Below are 23,521 nucleotides of genomic sequence, written 5' to 3' on the forward strand. Positions count from 1 at the left end.
AAAAAGTTAAAACGATGTGCATATACCATGATAAGTATACAGAACATTTACCGAAAAACTCAATATTTTTGTAGAGGTTAATACATAGATTTTCAGAAAAATTAAAAAATATGACAATACTATTTTAAAGCATACTTGCATCCTACACTAACATATGATGAATGTCAAAGAGGTTTGAAACCTTTGTTGTCTCTATTTCTCTAGAGAATAACGATTTTATAGTGGTTAATCTACCAATTTAGGGAGTATTATGAACTTTTACTAAATTAATTTTATCCTATATTTTTATATGCTTTTCTTCGTGCTTTATCAGTCAACATCGATACACAATTTTCGCATGCACCTCTGTGGAAGATTGTAAAATACTCTCTAGTTTCTGTTGCTTTTGGCCCATTCTGAAAATATTAATAACACCAATAGTATCACTTAATTTGTAAAGCTTCAAATGTTACTATTTTAAATTAATTTGATCTTTAAGCAGTTATGTTTTGTTATCTGACACTTGGTAGATACTCTTTTTAGGGCAAGAACTTAACACATCTTATTAGGTAAAAAATTATGATAAAAACACGTCTCGACTTTTCTGTTCATCGTATTATTACAAGATGTGATGATAAATGTTTTACTAGAGTTGACAATAGCACCCGGCATGTTTATATCAATCATAGAATTCCACTATCATGATTTACATTCATGTATTCTAATATAATTCTACAAGATTAGTTACAAATACATAAATGATTATGTCATTCCACAGTTTTTTACCTTTTTCAGTTAAATTTAAACTCAGTATTTTAACCATCTTTTGCGTCTATTCTTCTTTTAGAATATGTATAAAGAATTAAACAAATATTTTATATTCTTTGAGATGGCTCGAATCCTACATCTTAAAATGAGTTTTCTAGGAATTTTTACGTAGTTTTTGGTTAAGGTTAAATATAAGAGATAAAGTGAGGTGGAAATAAAATTGTGGTAAGAGTATATATAAAATGTTATTGGCAAATTTCCAACAAACAATAAATTATAACTAATGCAGATTTTGAATTAGAAAGACGTTGCAAATATTAAATTTTCGTTTTGGCAATCTAATCAATGGTTATCTCCCAGACGTCTTATTAAATTAGCTGATTATAAAGTTCTGAAAATAATAAAATACACACATTCAATAATACCTAATGATTATTAGAAATAAAAGTTAGAAGAAAGAATAAACTAGTCTCTCGCTCTCTGCACTTTATTTTGTTCAAAATCCGCTGCTGCTTTTACTTTGCCGTTTCAATGAGGACTAATAAGAAGCTCTCTCACAGAAGCAAAACAAAAGAAGCTTGACTGACTCTCTTTCTCTCTCTATGTAAGAAATTCACTTTTACTTTCTCCCTCTAAAATCTGCTCTCCTCATTGTCTTGCCTCTGTCTTCTTCAAGAATTGGTGTCTCTTCAACACTTTCTCTTATTTTAAAGTACCCTCTCGCTCTCCCCTCCTCTCAAGAACCAAAAAATAAAAAAAAAGCAAAAGCCCACCATTTTGTTCATTGCTTTGTCCCTGTGAGATAAAAAAGAGAGTCTAAGAATATAAACTCATCTCTTAGGTTCTATTTTCCTAGCTTACTCTTGTTGAAGTTTCTGTCCGGTCCATAGGGAGAAAAAAAAACCACAGCTCCAGTCAAATTTTGGCAGTGATTCATACAGAAGTCAAACTTTTAGGGAAACATTTCCACATTTTTAGCTTTGATTATGGATGGGTTGAGTTTCTGTTGAAGTAGAACCACACACACACACACACTGGTAAAAGAAGCAAAAGAAGGAGTAACAATGAGAGAAGACAAATCCAAGACAAATAAGGTTTCTACTCTCTTTCTCTGTGTCTTCTTTGCATCTGTGACTTGCTTTTATTATGTCTTGGCCATCTTGATGGAATTTCAAGATTGATATTCATAAAAATTCCTTATTTTTGCTTTTGGATTTTGTGAAATGAAGCTGGCCTGGTCAATGAAGATGGTCAGGAAATGGTTTAATATAAAAAGCAAAACAGAGGAGTTTCAAGCAGATGTTCCTGCTCCTTCTGCTGGTATAGTCTCTCTCTCTCTCTCTCTCTCTCTCTCTCTCTCTCTCTCTCTCTCTCTCTTTCTTTCCTTAACCAATTTTGTTTGTTTGTTCTTGTTTTTTTTTCCTTTGAGAATTATGTTTCAATTTTCTTGTCTCTTCTGAGATAATCTTAATCTCATTTGTTTTCTGATATTTGACTAAAGAAGTTGAAGTAGAGCACAGAAGCAGCTTCTCAGCAGAGAAAGCTCCCAGCACAATCAAGAAGACCAAAACTGGTATAAACATATATATAGTCCACTTTTATTATTTTATCAAATCTTTTTTTTTACTGATGATTTTTGGGTTTCACAGAGAAGCTCAGTAAGAACTGGGAGCAGCAAGCTCGGCAAAGGAGAATGAACTATGAGAATCCTAGGATTGTTGATGTCCAAAACTATAGGTATGTATGTTTAAACTCACTCATATTTAACATTTTACCAAAAAAAAAAAAAAGCTCAACACTCATAAGTCATAACTATGATCCATTGTTACTAAAAGTCATGTTGTTGATTACTTTATGAGCAGCATCTTTACTGCAACCTGGAACGTAGCTGGACGCTCTCCTCCTTCTGACTTAAACCTTGATGAGTGGCTTCACTCATCAGCTCCTGCAGATATATACGTCCTAGGGTATGTTTCACCACACACATCATTTGAGTCTTTTCCTCAAACTTTTTTTCTCATTTTTAGTTTGAGTTTCAGGTTCCAAGAGATAGTTCCTCTTAATGCTGGCAACGTCCTTGGAGCTGAAGACAACGGACCTGCTCAGAAATGGCTCTCTCTTATCCGCAAAACGCTCAACAACCGACCAGGCACCAGCGGAGCCAGCGGCTACCACACGCCTTCCCCTCTCCCTGTCCCTATGGCAGAGCTTGACGCTGACTTCTCCGGCTCCACAAGGCAGAAGAACTCCACCTTCTTCCACAGACGCTCTTTCCAAACCCCAAGCAGTACATGGAACGATCCTTCAGTCTCTCAGCCAGGTCTTGACCGGCGTTTCAGCGTCTGTGACCGCGTCTTCTTCAGCCACAGGCCGAGTGATTTTGACCCGAGTTTCCGCGGTAGCAGCAGCAGCAGCAGCAGTCACAGGCCTAGTGATTACTCCAGAAGGCCTAGTGATTACTCAAGAAGACCTAGTGATTATTCAAGACCGAGTGATTACTCTAATAGACCAAGTGATTACTACTCTAGACCGAGTGATTACTCACGGCCAAGTGACTTCTCAAGGTCTTCTGATGATGATAATGTTACTGGTGACTCTCCAAGCACTGTCTTGTACTCGCCAGGCTCTACAGCAAACGAGAACGGGTATAGGATGCCGTGGAACACTTCTCAGTATTGTTTAGTTGCTAGCAAACAGATGGTTGGTGTCTTCTTGACCATTTGGGTGAAAAGCGAGCTAAGGGAACATGTGAAGAACATGAAGGTGTCTTGTGTTGGGAGAGGACTAATGGGCTATCTTGGGAATAAGGTTAGACATTGTTCTTTTCATTACACTACACAGTGTTCTGTTTGTCACTTTTGTTTTATAATGTCTTTGTTTCTTTGTTTAGGGATCAATCTCAATAAGCATGTTGCTGCATCAAACAAGCTTTTGCTTTGTTTGTACTCACTTGACTTCAGGACAGAAGGAAGGTGATGAGCTGAAGAGAAACTCTGATGTCATGGAGATACTTAAGAAAACAAGGTTTCCTCGCGTGAAGAGCTCAGAGGATGAGAAGTCCCCTGAGAATATACTTCAGCATGAGTAAGATGTGTTAACATCTCATACTTCAAGAAACAGTTTCTTGTTTTTTTTTGTTAACAGTTTCTTGATCATATCTTTTTTACCAGTCGTGTAATATGGCTTGGGGATCTGAACTACCGGATAGCACTGACTTATCGATCTGCTAAAGCACTCGTTGAGATGCAGAACTGGAGAGCTTTGCTAGAAAACGACCAGGTAAGTTTTATAAAACATACTTTGATCCTAATGGTCTGAAGAAGTTCTTAATCCAAAAACATGTTTAACTTGCAGTTAAGGATAGAGCAGAAACGAGGCCATGTGTTCAAAGGATGGAACGAAGGAAAAATCTATTTCCCACCAACGTACAAGTACTCAAGGAACTCAGATAGATACTCTGGAGATGACTTGCATCCCAAGGAGAAACGTCGCACTCCTGCTTGGTAAGTTTCCACCTAATATAACATCTTGTATATGAATCTATTATGATCTGACGTTTGTTTTCTTTTGAAAAGGTGTGATAGGATACTGTGGTACGGTGAAGGGTTGCATCAGTTATCTTATGTAAGAGGAGAGTCAAGGTTCTCGGATCATAGACCGGTCTATGGCATTTTCTGTGCAGAGGTTGAGTCAGCTCATAATAAGTTAAAGAGAACAATGAGTTGCTCCGCTTCAAGGGTCCAAGCTGAAGAGCTCTTTCCTTATTCCCGTGGATACACCGAGCTCAGCTTCTTCTAGAACTAAACACACGGTAACTTTTCTTGTCTTGTCTTTTGCATCTAATGTTAATAGTTAAAAAAAAATTAGATTTAATTACAACTCACCAAACTAGCAATTACTGGGACATAAATAGATGAAAATGGCATTTGTATCAGTGACATGAGCTGTTCAGAACTAAAGAAGTCCACAAGTATGTGTGGTCCTGAGATGCAAAATAGAGTTGAGACCAGTCTATGATTATCTGCATTTATGTGCATAGGTGCGTGTAATCTCAACCAAGGAATGAGCCACTGCCTTGTCTGAGCATTTAAGATCAACCTATTGATTAGGATAAGGAGAACCAAAAAACATTGAAAGCTCATACTATCAAGTCTTTTGTCTTTATGACATTAAAAGATTTAAAATTTCTTGAACCGGATTAAAGTAGGATTACAGAACCATTATGAAAGTTTTTTCTTTCACTCATGGTAGAATTGAATTGGCTTTTGTCAGGTGAACAAAAGTGTTTTTGGATCTTTGAGAGTGATGGAGACATTGCATTGCCTCTTTAACTCGAAGGAAACAGGTTTGTCAAAAAAAAATCTACTACATTTTCACTTTCCGGTCTGAGTTTTAACTCATTGGTTTCCGGTTGGTGTAATTTCCAGTTTGTAGGTGTAGAAAAGTGTTTTGTAATTTTGGCCTCGGTTAACCAATTTTCACGTACCGGCGGTTCTGTGGTCTATCCGGTTCATAGTTTTGATGGTTTGTGCTAACTCTGGTGGATTTGCCCGAAAATTTACAGCTACATTATAAGGTAATAATTTGAGTTGGTACCCATAAATTTTATCATTGCTTTGAAATTAGTTACTGTTTTATTTTTAGTGGTAATGCAATGTACACACTTTTTTACACAACTTGTGTTTTGTTTTATGCAGGAAATCAACTAACTCAATCAGAAACTGCCAAGTAGAAGTTCATTTTTAAAATTTTCATTCTTTTGAGCTAGCACAAGTAAGATAAATTAAGTTTTATGTTCTTTGTTTTTAGTCAATTCTAGTGTGTCCTACGGTAATCATATTGTAATGTTTATTATATAAGGTTTAGGAAAATACAAAAGAAAATTATTTCCATTTTATTTTATGAAAATTGCCGAAAAGTTAAAGTGAGCTTGATGCCGTCTTGTAATGATCGTTGGACTGCAAAAAAGTTTGGGTTTCTAGACAAACTAATTATCAATCTTGCATTTAAATACAAGTTTAGTAAACAATCAAAAGCATTGTCTCCCTAAACAAAACAAAAACAGTAATCGAAAGGAATACAGTATAAAATAGAGATTTCTATGTTTTTTTTTTCATTTCAAGAAGAACTATAATAGATTCAGTTTTCAATAAAAAGGATTTAGTTAAAGCGAAATTTAGATGACTTGTTGTTTTCACTAAATTCTAACAAATTCAAAGATTCTTAAAGAACTTTTTCAAAAACCGAGATTTCGATTTGTGTATATAAATAACCTTTTAAGAACACATTATCTGTGAGAGACAAAAACGGGACCAGTTAATGTGAAGGGAATGATTAAAAACTAAAAAAAGAGAGCCTGAAAGTGAAGAGAGTATGTTTTGTGTGAATCATGCTTTGTCTTTATCCTGTTTCCTCATGCTTTGTCTTCTTCCAGCTTTTGTTGATCACATTCACAGCAACGCTTATCAATGTTTTATTAAAAACGAAGATTCTTGTGAAATTGGGAGCCATATGATTAATTTCACAGACAATGATCAGCTGTGGTCTTTCCAAGATAATTACTGTAAAGCACAAACATTAACAATCAAATAAAACAAGAGAAATGAAGTGTTGTTTTACGAAGGGTGACAAAAAAATATGCCCTTATTTTAGAAAAATACGAATACAAACCCCTTGTTACTATGCTATATTAGATTCCTCTTGTTACCCACATAGTTAGCAATTTGCACCAAATGAAACGCCAGATATGATCAGCCATTCCTTAAAAGAAATTTGTAAGAACTTGTTAAAAAGATGGTTGCATCATATGATTAGTATTCTTACTTATTCAAAAAAAGATAAACCATTCCTTAAATTGTGGTAATAAGAAGAAAAAAAAACACACTCTTATGCTCTGCTTTCTGTGGGGGTTGGTTCTTCTTTTGTTGGCCCAATTCATCAGTCTTCTGTTTGCTTATAAAAGCCTATGTCTTCATTTTCCTTTTGACCCAAATCCTTTTTAATAACAAGAGGAAGTTTCTCTTTTTGAGACTCTGCGTTGTAATGTCCGAATGTTGGCAAATATTTTTAAGGTTTTATATCTAAACACTAACTAACCACTTCTTTTGCAGATTCATGTCATTCCAAATTTTTATTTCAAGTTCCTTAATCATTTTTTCGCGAAACAAAGTTCAACTATTTCGTGAGGAAATATATATAAATATTCCATATGGTCCGGATCTTGTGACATTGCACATGTTGAAGGCAGCAAAATTTGCGTTACTAAACGTTGCATGTTTTGTCTTCTAATGTTTTAATGTGTAATCTTACATGCTAACAAGAAAACATTTTTTAAAACAAAAAAAAAAACAGAACAAACTCAACGGAACTAGTTCGATCTGTAATCTTAACATTTAACCCAAATAAAGGAATGAGATCTATTTACACATTTACTTAACATCTATACAATATCAACGAATACCTAATGACTTAATATATCATCATCAATCTAACAGAAAAGAATACCTTCACTCAGAGCCGATTGACAACTATATGGCTAGAAGCAGTATATAAAAATGTGGTCTATGCATAGTAACTGATTTTAATTATTTTTTAAAAAAACTATAAAGGAGTATCAAACTCTCAACCTGTTATGAATATAGCGACAACTCAACCACTAATACTACTAAGACTTGTCTGCAAAAATGTGACCGGTAAAATACATAAATTCTGGCGGCCGGAAGCACATGCTTCTCTCGCTTCCGTACTTCACTCAGAACCGGTCTTGACAACTATATGGCTAGAAGCAATATATAAAAATCTGGCCTATGCATAGTAACTGATTTTAATTATTCTTAAAAAAATATAAAGGAGCATCGAATCCTCAGTCTATTATAAATATATCGACCACTCAACCACTAATGCTACTAAAACTTGTCTGCAAAAATGTAACCGGTAAAATACATAAATTCTGGCGGCCAGAAACAGAGGCTTCTCCCGCTTCCATCAAGGCCGGCTCTGCCTTCACTACCGTAAAAATGTATGCAACTAGATTTAGGATGATTAGATTGATATAGGTTGATGAGTCAATAATCCATCAAGATGAATACCTACTTCAAATTGAGATTTTTTTTTTTTGCAACTAAATAATTGCTAGAGGAGAGGGGGATCGAACCTTTACCACATGACAATAGCACCGTAGCTTATTCAAATTGATAATTTGTTAAGTGGAGAAAGAAAACAAGTAAGGTACGTACGAGTCCAAACGACTCCAACACTCAAATTAAAATTCCTATATTAAGTAAAAATAGAACAAAAAATCTAACAATTAAGCCTTCTTTGTCTCTACGCCTTATTAGCTTACGTGCCAAATGACAACTAGATAGGCCACATTCATTCCATACATTGATATAAACCATTTGTATATCCATTAAGACTCGTGCCGCGTATAGCCATCGTGACCACCATTTTAATATGGCTACCTTCGTACCATAACTCATTTTGAGATCTTTCCATCAATTTATTTATATATATATAAAGGTAATAGACCAAAATTTATCATTCTTCAGATTTTTTTTTCTTTCTCTTTCGACCCCTATGGAGATGTGTCTCTTTCAACGCTCATCGAAAACTCATTGTTCATCTTCTTTTTCAACTATCTCGACCCGTATGATATATTGCATACTATTTTCTGTTTTTACTTTCTTGGTCTACCTTCTCCTCTCCCTCTCGTTGTTTCAATCTAAAGAAACTATTAATGCCTACGTCTTCTCTTCTAAAGATCAACCTCAGAGCCCAACAGCGATCGATCACATCGTCTTTGGGATTGCATCGAGCATTAAGACGTGGCCTGCACGTAGAGAATATGTTAAGCTTTGGTGGGATGCTCAGAGAATGAGAGGGTGTGTCTTTGTTGACCGTCCCTTGCCGTCTTTTGTGAACCACACAAATTCTCCTCTCCTTCCTCCGATCTGTGTTTCCGAAGATACATCACGGTTCAGGTAACTAAGCAAACCATTAATATGTCATCATTATTTAACAATCAGGTATAATTTGTATTCTATCAAAAAGGGTATAATTTGTGGTTTATTATTTTAAAACATTAACTTAACGCCGTGCTTAAAAGTTGTGTGTCAGGTTCAAGACCCTTTACCGCTCTAACTTTTTGAAATATAGTAACTACTTGAAGTTGTGTCAGGTTTAGCACAAAAATTAGAAAATATAAACAATGAAAAATATATATTCCTATCCTATTCCTTTGATGGTTCTAACATTTTGAGATAGAGTAACTAAAATGAATCGGCTACTGAAATATATATTGATCATTGCCCAACAGATACACTTGGACAAACGGTGACAGAAGCGCGATTAGGATCGCTCGGTGCGTGATAGAAACTGTAAGGATGTTTAATACCTCCTCAGAGGAAGTAAGATGGTACGTATTTGGAGACGACGACACTATATTCATCCCTGAAAACCTCGTAAGAACGCTCTCCAAATACAGCCACACATCATGGTATTACATAGGAGCAAGCTCAGAGATTTATTACCAGAACTCGTTGTTCGGACACGACATGGCATTTGGCGGTGGAGGGATCGCTATAAGCAGCTCGTTGGCTAACGTTTTAGCTAAAGTTTTCGATTCATGTATCGAAAGGTATCCACATTTGTACGGAGGAGACTCTAGGGTTCATGCTTGTATGCTTGAGCTTGGAGTTGGATTGTCTCATGAGCCTGGCTTCCATCAGGTTTACTAAAAATTTATTTCCTCTTTCGTTAAGTTAAATATTTTAGAAAAAAGATTATTTCACAAAAATAAATTTTTGAATTTTCTATGAAACAATTGTGATGTTCAAGAAAATTAATTGAATTTATTAAATTATTAGTTAAAAATTATTAAAAATTAAAAATTACAGAAAATAATACATTTATTATAATGATTTAATGTGTTTTTTAATGTGTATAAATATTAAAAAAATTATCTTTGTGAAACTGAAAGAGTATTAAAATTAAGATTATCTTTTGCAAAATATTGATTAAATTTTGTTGTTTAAAAAAAATTAATCAGTTTGATGTAAGAGGAAATGCCTTGGGAATATTAACATCACATTCAACGAGACCGTTGGTGTCTCTACACCACATGGCCCACATTGATCCAATTTTCCCAAACTCAACTACATTCTCGGCCGTCAGCCACCTCTTCTCCGCCGTAGAACTTGATCCTCTCCGTATATTTCAAGTCTCCGTTTGCTACGACCGTTGGCATTCTTGGACCATCTCTGTCTCCTGGGGCTATGCTGTTCAGGTTAATATCGTTTTGTGCCCTATCTATATACATGATTCTGCATGACATGTAACTTAAGGTTATTAATTTAAAATAATTTTTTGGTTGTCCCTAAAATTAGATTGAGAGTAGGCATTTATTTCTAGGGGATGTTTTGCGAACACAAAAAACGTTTCGAACATGGATAAATTACGGCGGGTTGGCAAGAGTGTACACCTTCAACACAAGAGATGTTCATCCTGATCCATGCCAAAGACCTGCCACTTTCTTCATGGAACATGTTTCTTCTTCTCCTGGTGATGGAACTATTAAAAGTGTGTATAAGCAAGCTTCCCAGAATTGTACGTACGATCCCATTTCATCTCCTCGAAAAATCGAAGAGGTTAGAGTGTTTTCAACAAGGTTGGATCCGGATATCAGACAAGTAAGTCAATCTACTTTTTCTTAGTTTTGTGAATTTGGTTTTGGATTAAAGATATTGTGTATCTATGTGGATAATAGGATAAATAATGAAGTTTTATCATCAGTGAAAATCATTTGCTAGATTAGTAGTGATTTGTTGAAATGTCAATTACTGAAATTCTCCCTAGAAATACTTATCCCTTTTACTCTAGAATTAGGTACCAACAAAACTAGGAATGTCACATATTATTTACAGAGTAATTCTTGGGTTCACCCCCTAGGGTGAACCTATAGGTTCACCAACCAATAGTATTTGAGTATTTGATATTTGATATCTTTTAAAAAAGGAAACAACATTAAATTTCCAAATAAGATTATCTTTTTAAAATAAAACAATAAAAATACATAAAAATAGTTACAAAAAAAAATAAATAAATATTTTTAAGTCTTCAGCAAAATACTAAACCCTATACCCTAAATCTTAAACCCTAAACCTTAAACTTTGGATAAACTCTAAACGTTTAAAAATCCTAAACCCTAAATCATACATTAAAAACTAAATTTTAATAACACTAAACCCTAAATTCTAATCACTAAACCCTAAACCCTTGGGTAAACCCTAAACCCTTGGGTAAACCCTGAACCCTTGGATAAATCATAATCTCTAGAGTTTAATTTTAAATATTTTTGATTTACAGTTTATGATTTATCCAAGGGTTCAGGGTTTACCCAAGGGTTTAGGGTTTAGTGATTAGGATTTAGGGTTTAGTGTTATTAAAATTTAGTTTTTAATGTATGATTTAGGGTTTAGGATTTTCAAACGTTTAGAGTTTATCCAAAGTTTAAGGTTTAAGGTTTAGGGTTTAAGATTTAGGATATAGGGTTTAGTATTTTGCTGAATACTTAAAAATATTTATTTATTTATTTTTTGTAATTATTTTTATGTACTTTTATTGTTTTATTTTAAAAAAATAATCTTATTTGGAAATTTAATGTTGTTTCCTTTTTTAAAAGATATCAAATATCAAATACTCAAACACTATTGGTTGGTGAACCTAGCTAGGTGAACCCAAGAATTACTCTTATTTACAAGAAGTGCAAGATAAATGCCCGGAAAAAAAGTTTTTTTTTCCCTAAGAGATAAATGCTTGAAAATACATAAAGATGTTTCAAATTGCAAGAAAACTTCAATATAATTCAGATAAGTTTGACATCAGTTCGCATATTTATATGTAATGTAACTTAAGTTGTTGGTAAAAAAATTCAAAAAATCCATTTCAATATTGATCTGGAATGAACTTTGAGAATTAAGCTTAAAATAATACTGAAATTTAAATGAGTAAAACTGAAATATTCAAAATAGATATATTTTAAATTTTATAATCACACCGTAAAAATACTATTTCGTAAAAGTGTTACCTTTTTCTTTTTATATTAAGCTTATTGATCGTAACTAACCTTTTCTGGATGTGGTAGTTGAAGGCTCCGAGAAGACAGTGTTGTGATATATTACCAACTTCTTCCAATGGTGGAAAAGTATTGGAAATTAGAATTCGAGAGTGCAAAGAGGATGAGTTCATCTATATACATCCCTAGTAGCAACGTAACTAATACGCTATTAATAACCTCTTTTTGTTTGTTACATTTGCAATCCAAATTTAACATATGTCGTTGCCATATAGGTTTAGTTATTCTTCTTTTTTTTGGTAAGAAGTTATTCTTCATTTTTGTATACTATATAGTACTTATTAAACCGTGTCTCAGCTTGTTGCTTTTCAACTTTTGAGATTTGTAAACCATTTTTGATTATTCATCGGCCGTAACAATATGCTAAAATATTTTTTTGGATGGATAATCTTTGAGTGTGCAACAATAAATTAAAGTATGATGGTAAATATATAGGGTCAGTGGGCAGTGGTCAAAACTTATAGGTCTTTACAAAGAATGGTAGAGAAAGAGATTTGAATGGTAGGACAAGATTCAGTGAAGAAAACATTTCGACAAATAAATTATAGAATATTCATCTAAAGTGTGGCTAACAAATTATAGGATTAGTGAAGAAAACATTTCGATAATGCTTTGTCTTTATCCTGTTTCCTCATGCTTTGTCTTCTTCCTGCTTTTGTTGATCACATTCAGAGCAACGCTTATCAATGTTTTATTAAAATGAAGATTCTTGTGAAATTGGGAGCCATATGATTAATTTTACAGACAATGATAAGCTGTGATTTTCCCAAGAGAATTACTGTAAATAGAACACATTAACAATCGAATAAAACAAGGGAAAGAAAGTGTTGTTTTACAAAGGGTAGCTAGTTTTTATAATCTCATTTAGTACTTTAACTAGGAAAATAAGAAAAGATAACCCCTTATTTTAGAAAAATACAAATAGAAACATTACTATGCTATATAAATTCCTCTATACCCACATAGTTAGCAATTTGCACCAAATGAAACGCCATATATGATCAGCCATTCCTTAAAAGAGATTTGTAAGAATTTTTAGAAAAAGATTGTTGCATCATATGATCAGCCATTCCTTAAATTCTGGTAATAAGCAAAAAAAAACTCTTTAAGTTCTGTTTTCTGTAGGCTTTGATTCTTCTTTTGTTTGCCCAATTCACCAATCTTCTGTTTGCTTAAAAGCCCATGTCTTCATTTTCCTTTCGACCCAAATCCCTTATACAGGAGGAAGTTTCTCTTTTGGATGCAGTCTGCAGAGACTTTGCGTTGTAATGTCCGAATGAATGGCAAATATTTTTAAAGTTTTATATCTAAACACTAACTAACCACCTTTTTTGCAGAGTCATGTCATTCCAAATTTTTCTTTCAAGAAGTTCTTTTTTTTTTTGAACAAATCTTTCAAGAAGTTCTTTAGTCATTTTTTTTTCACGAAACAAAGTTCAACTATTTCGTGTCGAAAAATATATAAATATTCCATATGGTTCGGATCTTGTGACACAGCACATGTTGAAGGCAGCAGAATTTACGTTACCAAACGTTGCATGTTTCGTCGCTTGTCGATATTTTAATGTATAATCTTATATGATAACAAGAAAGCATTTTAAAAACAAAGAAAACCAGCACAGTTCAAATTAAAAACGAGATCTACTTACACATTTACTGAACATCTATATATATAATTTAATTTTGTCAACGAATACCTAATAATTTAATATATCATCATCAATCTAACCGAAAAAAACATCTTCACTACCGTAAAAAAAGGCATGCAATTGGATTTATTGAGACCAGAAATGATATAGGTTGAGTCAGTAATTCATTAAGATGTATACTACTTCAAATTGAGAAATTGTTAAGTCGATAAACAAAACAAGTAACTCGAGTACGTACGACTCCAAAACGACTCCAACACTCAAATTAAAATTCCTATATTAAGTAAAAATAGAAAAAATAATCCAACAATTAAGCCTTCTTTGTCTCTACGCCTTATTAGCTTACGTGCCGAATCACAACTAGTTAGGCCACATTTATTCCATACATTGATATGAACCATTTTTATATCCATTAAGACTCCAGTGTCGCGTATAGCCACCGTGACCACCATTTTAATATAGCCACCTTCGTACCATAACTCATTTTGAGATCTTTCCTTCTATTTATTTATATATAAAGGCAATAGACCAAAATTTATCATTCTTCAGATATTTTTTTTTCTCTTTCGACCCCTATGGAGATGTGTCTCTTTCAACGCACATCGAAAACTCATTCTTCATCTTCTTCTTCAACTATCTCGAGCCGTATGATAAATTGCGTACTACTTTCTGTTTTTGCTTCCTTGGTCTACCTTCTCGTCTCGTTATCTAGGTTTCAATCTAAAGACACTATCGATGCCTACTTCTTATCTTCTCAAGATCAATCTCAGAGCCCAACAGAGATCGATCACATAGTCTTTGGGATCGGATCGAGCATTAAGTCGTGGCCTGCACGTAGAGAGTATGTTAGGCTTTGGTGGGATGCTCAGAGAATGAGAGGATGCGTCTTTGTTGACCGTCCCTTGACGTCTTTGGTGAACGACACAGATTCTCATCTCCTTCCTCCGATTTGTGTTTCCGAAGATACATCACGGTTCAGGTAACTAAGAAAACCATTAGTTTTTTACAAAAAAAAAAAAAAGAAAGAAAACCATTAGTATCATCATTTTTTGAAAGCATGTACAATTCATACCTTTTCATTTTATTTAAGGGGTCTTTATTCCCGTCGTGACGCCAATACCTTCTAAAACATTTCATTTAATTTCATTGCATTCATGATATTTTATTTTCCGTAATTTTCATCAATAGATATTCTATTAGCTAGTAAAAACTAAAAATCATATAAAATAGCATTAATTTAAATTCACTGTATTTCAAAAAGACGTATTAATTAATTAATTAATTATATATATATATATCTAAAGTTATTGTTTAAACTAAATAAATACAAATTTCAACTTGATTAGAGAGTCAAATCAAATTTTCTAATCTCGACCTAAATGTTATTGTGTTTGCGCCTATATCTAGGCATGCTAAAAATTAATGAGAAATTCTCAAAATTATAATTTTTTTCTGAAATTTACAAGTATAATTTTAATCCACTGTAAAAAGTCGTGTTTAGTTTTTTTTTTTTTTTAATGTGTGTATAGTTCAAGTCTCTTTACCATTCAAGAACTCTTCATAAACCCTTTTCAAGAGCTCTTCATAAACCTTTTTCGTCTGAAAAAGAAAATATTTTTGTTAAGCTTGATTTTTTTTTAAATAAACATCGATGGCTTTATGTTTAAAAAAACTTTAAAATATACAATTAATAGATTAATTAATATTCCGATTTTATTCCCCTGATTCTAACTTTCTAAACAGAGTATAGCTATATTATTGAAATACTGATTATTGCAAAACAGATACACTTGGAGAAAAGGAGATAGAAACGCGATTAGGATCGCGCGGTGCGTGTTAGAAACCGTAAGGATGTTTAATACCTCCTCAGAAGAAGTAAGATGGTATGTATTTGGAGACGACGACACAATATTCATCCATGAAAACCTAGCAAAAACGCTCTCCAAATACGACCACACATCATGGTATTACATTGGAGCAAGCTCAGAGATTTATCACCAGAACTCATTGTTCGGACACGACATGGCATTTGGTGGTGGAGGGATCGCTATAAGCAGCTCGTTGGCTGACGTTTTAGCTAAAAATTTTGATTCGTGTATCGAAAGGTATCCACATTTGTACGGAGGAGACTCTAGGGTTCATGCTTGTATGCTTGAACTTGGAGTTGGATTGTCTCATGAGCCTGGCTTCCATCAGGTTTTCTAAAAAAAATAAAAAATTAAATAGTAATTATTTTTTGCATAATATTGATTAATTTTTGCATAATAGTAATGTATCCGTTTTTTATGTAATCAGTTTGATGTGAGAGGAAATGCATTGGGAATACTGACATCACATTCAACGAGACCGTTGGTGTCTCTACACCACATGGCCCACATTGATCCCATTTTCCCAAACTCAACCACTTTCTCCGCCGTCCGCCACCTCTTCTCCGCCGTGGAACTTGATCCTCTCCGTATATTTCAACTATCCGTTTGCTACGACCGTTGGCACTCTTGGACCATCTCTGTCTCCTGGGGCTATGCTGTTCAGGTTAATATCGTTTTGCCCTAAATATATACATGAGTTTGCATGACATGTAGTATAACTTAAGATTATTAAATCAAATTATATTTGTTACCCTCTAATGTTAGATTGAGACTAGGCATTTATTTCTGCGGGATGTTTTGAGAACACAAAAAACGTTTCGACCATGGAAAAATTCTGGCGGTTTGGCAAGTGTGTACACATTCAAAACAAGAGATGTTCATCCTGATCCATGCCAAAGACCTGTCACCTTCTTCATGGAACATGTTTCTTCTTCTCCTGGTGATGGAACTATTAAAAGTGTGTATAAGCAAGCTTACCAGAATTGCACGTACGATCCCATTTCATCTCCTCGAAAAATCGAAGAGGTTAGAGTGTTTTCAGCAAGGTTGGATCCGGATATCAGACAAGTAAGTCAATCTACTTTGTCTTAGTTTTGTGAATTTGGTTTTGGATTAAAGATAGTGTGTTTCTATGTGGATAATAGGATAAATATTGAAGTTTTGGTCATATGTGAAAATCATTTGCTAGATTAGTTGTGATTTGTTGAAATGTCAAGTACTATTTTTTCCCTAGAAATACTTATCCCTTTTACTCTAGAATTAGGTACCCACAAAACTAGGAATGTCACATATTATTTACAAGAAGTGCAAAGATAAATGCCTGGAACTTTTTTTTTTCTAAGAGACAAATGTTTGGAAATACATTAAGATGTTTCCAATTGCAAGAAATTAAACTTCAATATAATTCAGATAAGTTTGACATGAGTTCGCATATTTATATGTAATTTTAGTAGTTGGTAAAAAAATTCAAAAAATCCATTTCAGTATTGATCTGGAATGAACTTTGAGAATTAAGCTTGAAATAATACTGAAATTTAAATGAGTAAGTAGTTGGTAAAAAAATTCAAAAAAATCCATTTCAGTATTGATCTGGAATGAACTTTGAGAATCAAGCTTGAAATAATACTGAAATTTAAATGAGTAAAACTGAAATATTGAAAATAGATATATTTTAAATTTTATAATAACACTAAAAATACTAGGATTACGTAAAAGTATACCTTTTTCTTGTTATATTAAGCTTATTGATCTTAGCTAACCTTTTCTGGATGTGGTAGTTGAAGGCTCCGAGAAGACAGTGTTGTGATATATTACCAACTTCTTCCAATGGTGGAAAAGTATTGGACATTGGAATTCGAGAGTGCAAAGAGGATGAGTTAATCTATATACATCCCTAGTAGCAACGTAACTAATACGCTGTTAATACCTTCTTTTTGTTTGTTACATTTGCTATCCAAATTTAACATATGTCGTTGCCATATACATGTTTTTAGTTATTCTTCATTTTTGTATACTATATACTTATTAAACTGTGACTCAGGTTGTTGCTTTTCAACTTTTGAGATTTGTAGTGAACCATTTTTGATTATTCACCGGCCGTAACAATATGCTAAAATATTATTTTGGATGGATAATCTTTGAGTGTGCAACAATAAATTAAAGTATGATGGTCAAAACTTATAGGTCTTTACAAAGAATGGTAGCGAAAGAGATTTGAATGGTAGGAGAAGAATGAGTGAAGAAAACATTTCGACAAATAAATGTTAGAAATTATTATTTTAATTATTTTCTCCTAATTTATAACTTTGTATTTTTTTTAACACTGATTTATTATGATTTTGTAAGACTAATGTTTTACGTCTATTACAAGATAAGAATCCAACATGTTGTTTTAGTCTTTTCAAGTTTTTTTACATTAATTTACTATTTTACTATTACATCAACAATTTTTTGATAAAAAATTCTATTATTCTTATGTTGATTCACATTTTATACTAAACTATTATACAATAATTAATGTTTGACAGTTCCTCTATATGTACAATCATATTTTTTCTTAGTGAAAATTTTGTATTAATAACGGGCTTCCATCACCTTTTCTCCATTTTTATAGATTCATACTGGGCTTACACTACTTTTTAAAGTTGTAGCCCACTAAAAACTAGCGTTTAAACATTAAAAAGGGTCAAATCAATATTACGGATTAAATCATGTAATCAGCGTTAATTAAGTATTTAATTTAAGGAAACGGAACTATATAGTATACAATAATATTAAATAAAAGCTAAGCGTTACCTTAGGCTCATCTCTCAGGTATTAGACGACTTTACTAGTAACCACCATTGCCTCTTCCGATGTCGACGGAGCCGGAGGTTGTTCACTCCGGCGGCGAGGACTTCGTTCACATCGAAGAAGACTCCAGGCTCACCGGCGACATCTCGCTAAGCGACAGCATAGTGAATGTGGAGAAGGAGGACGCTGTCGAGGAAGAGGAAGAATACAAAGACTCCGATTCCGTCGTTAGCGGCGGCGATGGAATCGAAGGTGTGGCGGATGAAGGCGAGGGCTCATCGGAGGCGACGAAGGCGGAGCTGCCGGAGGAATTGGCGAAAAGCGTTGTGATGCTGACGTGCGAGTCCACAGGGGGAAGTGGATCTTGCGATGTGTATCTGATCGGGACTGCTCATGTCTCAAAGGTATTCTCTTTCGGCTTCGTTTTGCGGAAAGGAGATGTCTTGGAGATTTTTTGAATTGCATGTGAAGTTGAACTCAGCTTAGCTCTTTGGTTTTTGTTTGTTTGTTTGTTATAGGAATCTTGTCGAGAAGTTCAAGCAGTGATCAGCATTTTGAAACCAGAGGTTTGTCTCTATTTAAGTGTTCACCGAGAATTTAAGTTTGATATCTTTGTGTTTATGAATGTTTTGGTCTAAGCAAGTGGCTGATGATTAATAGGCTGTGTTCGTGGAGTTGTGTTCAAGCCGTTTGTCTATTCTCAAACCTCAGGCTTTGAAGGTTTGCTTCTTCCTTCCTCTTTTGGTTTGCTTTTCGCATGTTATGGTCATGTATCATTGTGTGAGATTCCGGAAAAGAATGTGCATCGCTGTTTCTTTTGGTGAAAAATAAAGAGAAATGCAATAGATTCCTTTCTTTCAAATGATGCATGAGCTTTGGGTTGTCAGATGGAAAAGAGTTTGCCTATAGAATGTATTTCATTTGTTTATATGCTTATGCTTTGTTGATTATATACATCAGAGATCGATCTACTTGTACATGATTCTACCTCTTCTATGACTATTGCTTATTCTGAAATGGTGTTATGTTTTTGCTTCTCTAGATTCCAACCATGTCGGACATGATAGAAAGCTGGAAGCAGAAACAGAACACGTTCGGTATACTTTATGGATGGTTTCTTGCAAAGGCAAGTTTCATTTATCAATTTTTTTTTTTTGAAGCTTTAACTTTCTGAACCAAAAATTTACATCCTGTCCTTTTGTTAGATCGCCAGTCAGCTCGAGGTTCTTCCTGGAGCTGAGTTTCGTGTGGCATACGAAGAGGCCCTTAAATATGGCGGCAAGGTGATACTTGGCGATCGTCCTGTACAGGTGATACGTTCTTCCACAGACAGTTTCAAAGCATTCTTTATTGTTATGTTATAGTTGCATCTTCTAATATAGTTCCCGTATACTATTATTCATTTGATTTTTAATACTTTTTTTCCGAAGCAGATCACGTTAAAAAGAACATGGGCGAAGATGCCTCTGTGGCACAAGGTAAAGTTCCTATACTCCTTGCTGTTTCAAGCTGTCTTCTTACCGAGCGCTGAAGAACTCGACAAAATGGTAAGTCTTACTGTATACATTTTGTATATACAATTCAGTGCGACTCATCGTAACTAGTATCTTGATTCTGGATATCTCTCTGTCTATGGTCACTTTCAGTTGAAAGAGATGGACAATGTGGATATGCTGACTTTGGTGATTCAAGAAATGAGCAAGGAGTTTCCATCTCTCATGGATACACTTGTGCATGAGCGAGACCAGTTAGTCTTCTCTAATCCCTCTCTATGTTGATTATCATATTCGTTAAGCTTGGCTTATTATGGTTCATCATCTGAATGAAAATTTCAGGTACATGGCATCTTCTTTGCTGAGAGTTGCAAGTGAGCACAGTTCGGTTGTGGCAGTAATCGGCAGAGGGCATATTAATGGAATCAAGAAGAATTGGCAGCAACCTATAACGGTTTGTTTGTTGTGAAACTTGTCGTTATCAATCTCTGAATTAAGGAGCTTACAGTATTTTTATTTTTTTCATGGAACTGTGCAGATGAAAGATCTAATGGAGATACCGAGCGACGACTCGGTATTTACAGTGAAGAGGATAATATCATCAGTGGCGATTGCAGTTACAGGGACAGCTATAGTTACTGGTATACTTCTTGCAAGAAGAAGGTGAAAACGAGTTTTTTTCTCTCTTCATTCTCCTGAGCCATTCAAAAGAAAACCACACAAACTCAACAACATTATACAGTCGTTATGCTTTCTTTCTTTTTCTCTTTTACTTTTGTATGTCGGTTGATTGAAACTTTTCATGGTAATAAAGCTTTTTGTTATTGAAGATTAGTTTACATACTTTAAACTCCCAACACTCTAATCAAAATTTTGGTGGAATGTAGTTAATAAAGAAAGATTTTTGGTACTTTCGTAAATACCTAAAACTACCGAGGCATTAATACTGGAAAAGCATCCCTTTTGGGCCAGTCTTGTTTGTATATGAGTTGACTAAAAACATCAAAACTGTTTTTGGATCTTAAATGATTATGCAGATGCGTCATTTACATGGCTCATGTTGGTGTTATTTGCGTATCAAATTATGAAATTGTTATCTATAAATAATCGCTACCTTATCCCCTGATAGAAATACATATAACAAATAAATTTGTTTGTATTTATCAACATTTGAACATATTTGTGCATGATCATAATTAGTATTTGTACGTGTAGCCGTATAAGTTGTTAGTGTTCTCTCATATTATTCAGAACCGTGCAAATGACTTTCTAAATGATCGTTTAGCTGAAAGATCAACTTTTGTAATACGTTCAATAAGTAAATGACGATAGAGTTCGAGAAAATGATGGAAGAGAAGAAAAAAAAGATGATGCCGGCGAAGAATACGAACGTGTGTAACACACATGACAAACTAGGTATTATATGTTTTCTATTACAGATTGCAGTTTAATATAATAACCATTTTTGAGGTAAGAGACTGAGAATAGGTTTGAGAATACTATTTTACTAAGAATGAAGAAAATGAGTTTGCTTTCTAAAAAGTCAATAGCCTGCCATAGAGCAAAAGTGACTAACGATCATTTCAATTTATGTTTATATATTCCTGATAATTTAGTATTTAAGCATCCGATAAGAATCAAAAAGGACGTGCAGGCGTGCATTGTTCTTCAAATTCTACTAAGAAACATAGTATTTTTTTCTTAAAGGAAATCTATTAATAATTGCAAATGGGCATTATGATATCAAATTCCTATGTTGACCTTTGGCAATGGAACTTTTCAAAACCCCCTTCATTTATCTATAAAAAGCCTGAGACTTTCTCCATTTTCTTCATCCTTAAACTCGGCTTAATACTCAACAAAGAAGAGAGAGACAACAATGGCGCTAAAGAATTTACTTGCCCTTGTGGCTCTTCTTGCCTTTGTTGGAGTTTCCATTGCTAAGCCATATGGGAATCCACTTGGAAACCCACGTGTGAAGGGTGATCTTGACCTCGACTACTACCGCTTCAAGTGTCCACAAGTGGAATCCATTGTCCGCCGTGTCACATTCCAGTACGTCTCTCGCAGGCCAACTCTTGCTGCTGCGCTCTTGAGGATGCATTTTCATGACTGTTTTGTCAGAGTAAGTTTATAACATTACTTGAGTTGATGTCAGTTTTAGTAATATGTGAGTAGAAGCTCATGTCCTTTACTATATATAGTAATGTGTGTTTCTTCATAACTATTTTTCGGTATATTTTAGGGATGTGATGGCTCCGTTCTTCTGAAATCACCAAACAATGACGCGGAAAGAGACGCTCCACCCAACTTGACATTGAGAGGCTGGGAAGTGGTCGATGCTGTCAAGTCAGTGCTCGAGAGGAAGTGTCCTGGTGTTGTTTCTTGCGCTGATGTTCTTGCCTTGGTCGCTAGAGACGCTGTTGCAGTGGTAATATTTTGCACTAATGATTTTCTCATGCAAAAACTAACTAACAATATTAGTTTATGTACGTACTACGTACTAAACTTATTTTGCTCATTGATTGGTTTATGTTTTTAGATCAGAGGACCATGGTGGCCTGTTCCATTGGGGCGTAGGGACGGACGCATCTCGAGACTTTCCGAGGCTAACTTACCATCTCCTTTTGCCGACGTAAAGACACTGAAGAATAACTTCCGTGTCAAGGGTCTCAACAGTAAAGACCTAGTCGTCCTCTCAGGTATTTATTTCTATACAAAACTATATTAACCTTAATTTTGAATTTTTTTGAGGGTTTTAGGATATCAAGCTGACTCCTATCATGATTTATTGAATAGGGGCTCACACCATTGGTGTATCTTCTTGCGGTCTAATCAGCAGCCGTATCCATAACTTCACGGGAAGAGGAGACTTTGACCCAGCGATGAACCCTAGCTACGTTAGGACATTGAAGAAAAGGTGCAAGCCAACTGATGTCAGGACACCAGTGGATATGGACCCAGGCAGTGCCAGGAGGTTTGACTCTCACTACTTCAACATTGTTGCTCAGAAGAAGGGTTTGTTCATATCTGACTCAGCACTTCTCAATGACTTTGTCACCAAGAGCTACATTCAGACCCAGGTTGTGACTCGTGGTGCTTCCTTCGCAAAAGATTTCTCTGACTCAATGGTCAAACTTGGTTTCATCCAAATTCTTACTGGGAGGAAGGGGGAGATCAGGAGGAAATGCGCTTTCGTTAACTGATGTTGGACCATGATTGAAGTTCTAAAGCGTTTTCTCTTTTTTTCCACAGAAGTTCTTTTTATTTGAATTTCAATAATGTGTAACGAATGTTATCTACTGAGTAAAATTCATTGTTTGAGTGAAATGTTTTCTTTTTAATGTTTCTCTTTGAGTTTCATATTAATAAGTAGTAGCGACAAGCTATTCCAAAATGGATAACTAAAATATCTTTTCATTAGAACCTACACTCTTAAGTTAAGACCACTTTTATTGTCAGACAAGTAACGGCATAAAGACTATAAAGCCAAAAAAAAACAGAATCAATTATAAACTTATGAAATGATGAAAAAAACATGTCTTTTCGAGGAGATAGCAAATGATGACTGGTTTTGGTCGTTCTAAAATAAATTGAACCTGTTTGAGTTTGAACCATGATTTCTAATCTCTTTTAGAACACCCCTTTTCCAAACAAATATTAGCTAAATTAGAATGTATTTATCATCAAACAGATTTTAAAATGATTGATCTGCTTGAGTTTTTAATTTTCTCTTTGATTTTCAAAGATTTAAACTTTTACGTAATTTTTTTTAATCAAAAACAAGAATGTAGATTTCGAATATAGTCCTTCAGGTTAATTTTCGCAAGGTTCTAGTCT

General features: G+C 34.3%; 5 protein-coding genes across 7 annotated transcripts; all 5 read left to right on the forward strand.

The window, feature by feature from the left end:
- Positions 1-1,230: 1,230 nt before the first annotated feature.
- Positions 1,231-5,675, forward strand: LOC111198499 (type IV inositol polyphosphate 5-phosphatase 6). Of its 3 annotated transcripts, XM_048738336.1 has the most exons (14): positions 1,237-1,841; positions 1,977-2,067; positions 2,249-2,320; positions 2,397-2,484; positions 2,610-2,714; positions 2,787-3,555; positions 3,638-3,831; positions 3,918-4,026; positions 4,102-4,250; positions 4,323-4,558; positions 4,683-4,786; positions 5,020-5,092; positions 5,175-5,323; positions 5,445-5,675. In XM_048738336.1, exons 1-10 carry the CDS (start codon positions 1,812-1,814, stop codon positions 4,543-4,545), a joined length of 1,830 nt encoding a protein of 609 aa, XP_048594293.1. In that variant the 5' UTR covers positions 1,237-1,811; the 3' UTR covers positions 4,546-4,558; positions 4,683-4,786; positions 5,020-5,092; positions 5,175-5,323; positions 5,445-5,675. The 3 variants fall into 3 exon arrangements, with proteins under 3 accessions (XP_048594292.1, XP_048594293.1, XP_048594294.1); XM_048738335.1 differs by lacking the exon at positions 4,683-4,786 and having other exon boundaries at positions 1,231-1,841; XM_048738337.1 differs by lacking the exon at positions 4,683-4,786 and having other exon boundaries at positions 2,252-2,320.
- A 1,442-nt stretch (positions 5,676-7,117) lies between these two features.
- LOC125577207 lies at positions 7,118-12,263 on the forward strand. The gene is made up of 5 exons (XM_048738339.1): positions 7,118-8,726; positions 9,062-9,473; positions 9,794-10,030; positions 10,131-10,433; positions 11,888-12,263. Exons 1-5 carry the CDS (start codon positions 8,323-8,325, stop codon positions 12,005-12,007), a joined length of 1,476 nt encoding a protein of 491 aa, XP_048594296.1. The 5' UTR covers positions 7,118-8,322; the 3' UTR covers positions 12,008-12,263.
- Positions 12,264-13,773: 1,510 nt separating this feature from the next.
- On the forward strand, positions 13,774-17,484 carry LOC125577206. The gene is made up of 5 exons (XM_048738338.1): positions 13,774-14,506; positions 15,312-15,723; positions 15,823-16,059; positions 16,161-16,463; positions 17,174-17,484. Exons 1-5 carry the CDS (start codon positions 14,103-14,105, stop codon positions 17,291-17,293), a joined length of 1,476 nt encoding a protein of 491 aa, XP_048594295.1. The 5' UTR covers positions 13,774-14,102; the 3' UTR covers positions 17,294-17,484.
- Positions 17,485-18,176: 692 nt separating this feature from the next.
- LOC106349379 (traB domain-containing protein) lies at positions 18,177-20,515 on the forward strand. Its single transcript, XM_013789332.2, has 9 exons — positions 18,177-18,592; positions 18,707-18,754; positions 18,849-18,908; positions 19,231-19,314; positions 19,394-19,498; positions 19,622-19,735; positions 19,835-19,935; positions 20,024-20,135; positions 20,220-20,515. The coding sequence occupies exons 1-9, from the start codon at positions 18,251-18,253 to the stop codon at positions 20,346-20,348; spliced, it is 1,095 nt and encodes a 364-aa protein (XP_013644786.2). The 5' UTR covers positions 18,177-18,250; the 3' UTR covers positions 20,349-20,515.
- A 1,036-nt stretch (positions 20,516-21,551) lies between these two features.
- Positions 21,552-23,031, forward strand: LOC111214601 (peroxidase 1-like). Its single transcript, XM_022717579.2, has 4 exons — positions 21,552-21,806; positions 21,927-22,112; positions 22,224-22,383; positions 22,481-23,031. The coding sequence occupies exons 1-4, from the start codon at positions 21,561-21,563 to the stop codon at positions 22,885-22,887; spliced, it is 999 nt and encodes a 332-aa protein (XP_022573300.2). The 5' UTR covers positions 21,552-21,560; the 3' UTR covers positions 22,888-23,031.
- The last annotated feature ends 490 nt before the right edge of the window (positions 23,032-23,521 follow it).

Source organism: Brassica napus, chromosome A8 (assembly GCF_020379485.1).
Source record: "Brassica napus cultivar Da-Ae chromosome A8, Da-Ae, whole genome shotgun sequence".
NCBI lineage: Eukaryota > Viridiplantae > Streptophyta > Magnoliopsida > Brassicales > Brassicaceae > Brassica > Brassica napus.

Excerpts from the sequence above, each read along its gene's own strand:
- LOC106349379 (XM_013789332.2), top strand. The coding sequence starts at position 18,251 with ATGTCGACGGAGCCGGAGGTTGTTCACTCCGGCGGCGAGGACTTCGTT. Across the intron at positions 18,593-18,706 it reads GGACTGCTCATGTCTCAAAG|GAATCTTGTCGAGAAGTTCA; the intron begins GTATTCTCTTTC and ends TGTTTGTTATAG. Across the intron at positions 19,936-20,023 it reads CTTGTGCATGAGCGAGACCA|GTACATGGCATCTTCTTTGC; the intron begins GTTAGTCTTCTC and ends TGAAAATTTCAG.
- LOC125577207 (XM_048738339.1), top strand. The coding sequence starts at position 8,323 with ATGGAGATGTGTCTCTTTCAACGCTCATCGAAAACTCATTGTTCATCT. Across the intron at positions 8,727-9,061 it reads GAAGATACATCACGGTTCAG|ATACACTTGGACAAACGGTG; the intron begins GTAACTAAGCAA and ends ATTGCCCAACAG. Across the intron at positions 10,031-10,130 it reads CCTGGGGCTATGCTGTTCAG|ATTGAGAGTAGGCATTTATT; the intron begins GTTAATATCGTT and ends CCCTAAAATTAG.
- LOC111214601 (XM_022717579.2), top strand. The coding sequence starts at position 21,561 with ATGGCGCTAAAGAATTTACTTGCCCTTGTGGCTCTTCTTGCCTTTGTT. Across the intron at positions 22,113-22,223 it reads CTAGAGACGCTGTTGCAGTG|ATCAGAGGACCATGGTGGCC; the intron begins GTAATATTTTGC and ends TTATGTTTTTAG. Across the intron at positions 22,384-22,480 it reads AGACCTAGTCGTCCTCTCAG|GGGCTCACACCATTGGTGTA; the intron begins GTATTTATTTCT and ends TTTATTGAATAG.
- LOC125577206 (XM_048738338.1), top strand. The coding sequence starts at position 14,103 with ATGGAGATGTGTCTCTTTCAACGCACATCGAAAACTCATTCTTCATCT. Across the intron at positions 14,507-15,311 it reads GAAGATACATCACGGTTCAG|ATACACTTGGAGAAAAGGAG; the intron begins GTAACTAAGAAA and ends ATTGCAAAACAG. Across the intron at positions 15,724-15,822 it reads ATGAGCCTGGCTTCCATCAG|TTTGATGTGAGAGGAAATGC; the intron begins GTTTTCTAAAAA and ends TTATGTAATCAG.
- LOC111198499 (XM_048738335.1), top strand. The coding sequence starts at position 1,812 with ATGAGAGAAGACAAATCCAAGACAAATAAG. Across the intron at positions 3,832-3,917 it reads GAGAATATACTTCAGCATGA|TCGTGTAATATGGCTTGGGG; the intron begins GTAAGATGTGTT and ends CTTTTTTACCAG. Across the intron at positions 4,027-4,101 it reads CTTTGCTAGAAAACGACCAG|TTAAGGATAGAGCAGAAACG; the intron begins GTAAGTTTTATA and ends TTTAACTTGCAG.